Below are 1,692 nucleotides of genomic sequence, written 5' to 3'. Positions count from 1 at the left end.
CTAATGCTTCCTTAGGCTTTTAGAAAGCTACAGCAACCGCTTTCTTCATTTCCTTTATTTAAAACAAACAAATAATGTCACTTGCATTTGATTTCTTGCAACCGTTATTTTCTGCCCTTCGCTTCATTTATTCAGAACAGATGTTTGTCCCTTCAAATAATTCATGTAGCTTGCACCTCCCGATTCCTATAGCTATAGCCCACCAGTGGGCATGTGCCACAGTTTCGAGGTCATTATCATCACCACCTCTGTAGGGCACGCCGAGGAAGCAGCTGATATGCGGACGTTAGTTCTCGCGACTGTGTGGCTCTTGTCGACGATAGGAAAGAGCCTCGAGGAGTGCCGGGAGGAGTACAAGAAGCAGCGGCCCTCCCACACCGCGTGCCTGCCGCCGAACAAGGAGTGCACCATCGAAGCCCGAGGGGTCAACGCGACGGAGCGGGAACTTATCGTCAAGACGCACAACGACTACAGGAGCATGGTAGCCATGGGCAAAATTCAGCACTTTCCCGAGGCCAAGAATATGCAGCAGCTACTCTGGGATGAAGAGCTGGCTTCCGTGGCACAGGCGAAGGCTGATCAGTGCACTCCTGACAGTGGAAAGCTAAAGCACGACAGACCCGAAGATCGTTTCACCACCAAGTTCAAATCCACGGGGCAAAACTTAGCCTTCCGCGCCAGCAGCGCCCGTTTCAAGGCCACCGACTGGCCCGGTCAGATCAAGGCGTGGTTCGACGAGTACGCCCACTACCCGCCGCACAGGGTCGATCACTTCTCGCCTCCGCCCGGAGAGCCGACCGGACACTTTACGCAGGTTGTATGGGCAACGACGCGCTACGTAGGCTGCGGCTACGTCCAGTACACCGTCGAGGGCTACTCAAGGTTACCGTACATGCAACTCTACGTATGCAACTACGCCAGCGCAGGCAACGTTTTGTTGCTGCCCGTGTACGCTGCCGGTGATATGTGCTCCGCCTGCCCAGAAGGCACCGCGTGCGTCAAGGACACCGGGCTGTGCTCGTCTACCGAAGCAGGTGGCGAGTCTCACATGCAGCCGGACTCCAACCCACCGGAAGCGCGTAAACGCGGTGGCGACCGACATGATGAAGGCTCTTCGCCAAACCGAAAACGACCCGCTCCGGCAAACGTTCAGCCGTCGAGGCCCGGGGCCACGGTGTGCGTGATTGGTGCGGTTTACGGAATGCTCTTGGCGTGGTGGGCGTCCCTCGTGTAGATGGGACGCCAAGCCGAGAATAATCACCCACACCTTCCTAACAACTTTCTTTTCCCCTACCATTGCTGTTAGCTTTCCGCGAATTTAATGAACTAACTCGCGCCAGCAGTCGTTCTATTACCAAATATGCCTTGAAATCATAGCCATACGGGCATCATTCTCCTTTCAACAGGGGGCCTGTCCGGTGGCATAATTGGACGCGCCGTTACTTCTTTTCCTTGCAATATAAACGTACACTTTGCTTTGGAACAACGTGTAGCACCTTCATTCCGGAATGCGTCACAACTTTGTTTTTAATCCAAGGGAAACACGGGGAATGCTGGGAGATGGAAATTGAAGACGATGAGCAACACGAGAATAAGGTGAGAGCAGGAGCAAACGTTTCAACAAGTGGACTTGTCTTCGTCAAGGCGACATATGCTCTCCTCGGCACAGTATATATAGTTAAGGTTCTTCTT

At 53.4% G+C, this 1,692-nt stretch overlaps 1 protein-coding gene across 1 annotated transcript; it reads left to right on the top strand.

The window, feature by feature from the left end:
• Window positions 1-211: 211 nt before the first annotated feature.
• LOC119444424 (CRISP/Allergen/PR-1) lies at window positions 212-1,234 on the top strand. Its single transcript, XM_037708825.1, has one exon. The coding sequence runs from the start codon at window positions 212-214 to the stop codon at window positions 1,232-1,234; it is 1,023 nt and encodes a 340-aa protein (XP_037564753.1).
• The last annotated feature ends 458 nt before the right edge of the window (window positions 1,235-1,692 follow it).

Source organism: Dermacentor silvarum, chromosome 3, assembly GCF_013339745.2.
Source record: "Dermacentor silvarum isolate Dsil-2018 chromosome 3, BIME_Dsil_1.4, whole genome shotgun sequence".
In the NCBI taxonomy this organism is placed as follows: domain Eukaryota; kingdom Metazoa; phylum Arthropoda; class Arachnida; order Ixodida; family Ixodidae; genus Dermacentor; species Dermacentor silvarum.
The sequence above is the reverse complement of the archived record's forward strand: the minus strand, read 5'-3'. Positions and strand labels throughout refer to the sequence as shown.

What these genes read in the sequence shown, in the direction of transcription:
- LOC119444424 (XM_037708825.1), top strand. Translation starts at nt 212, where the DNA reads ATGTGCCACAGTTTCGAGGTCATTATCATCACCACCTCTGTAGGGCAC.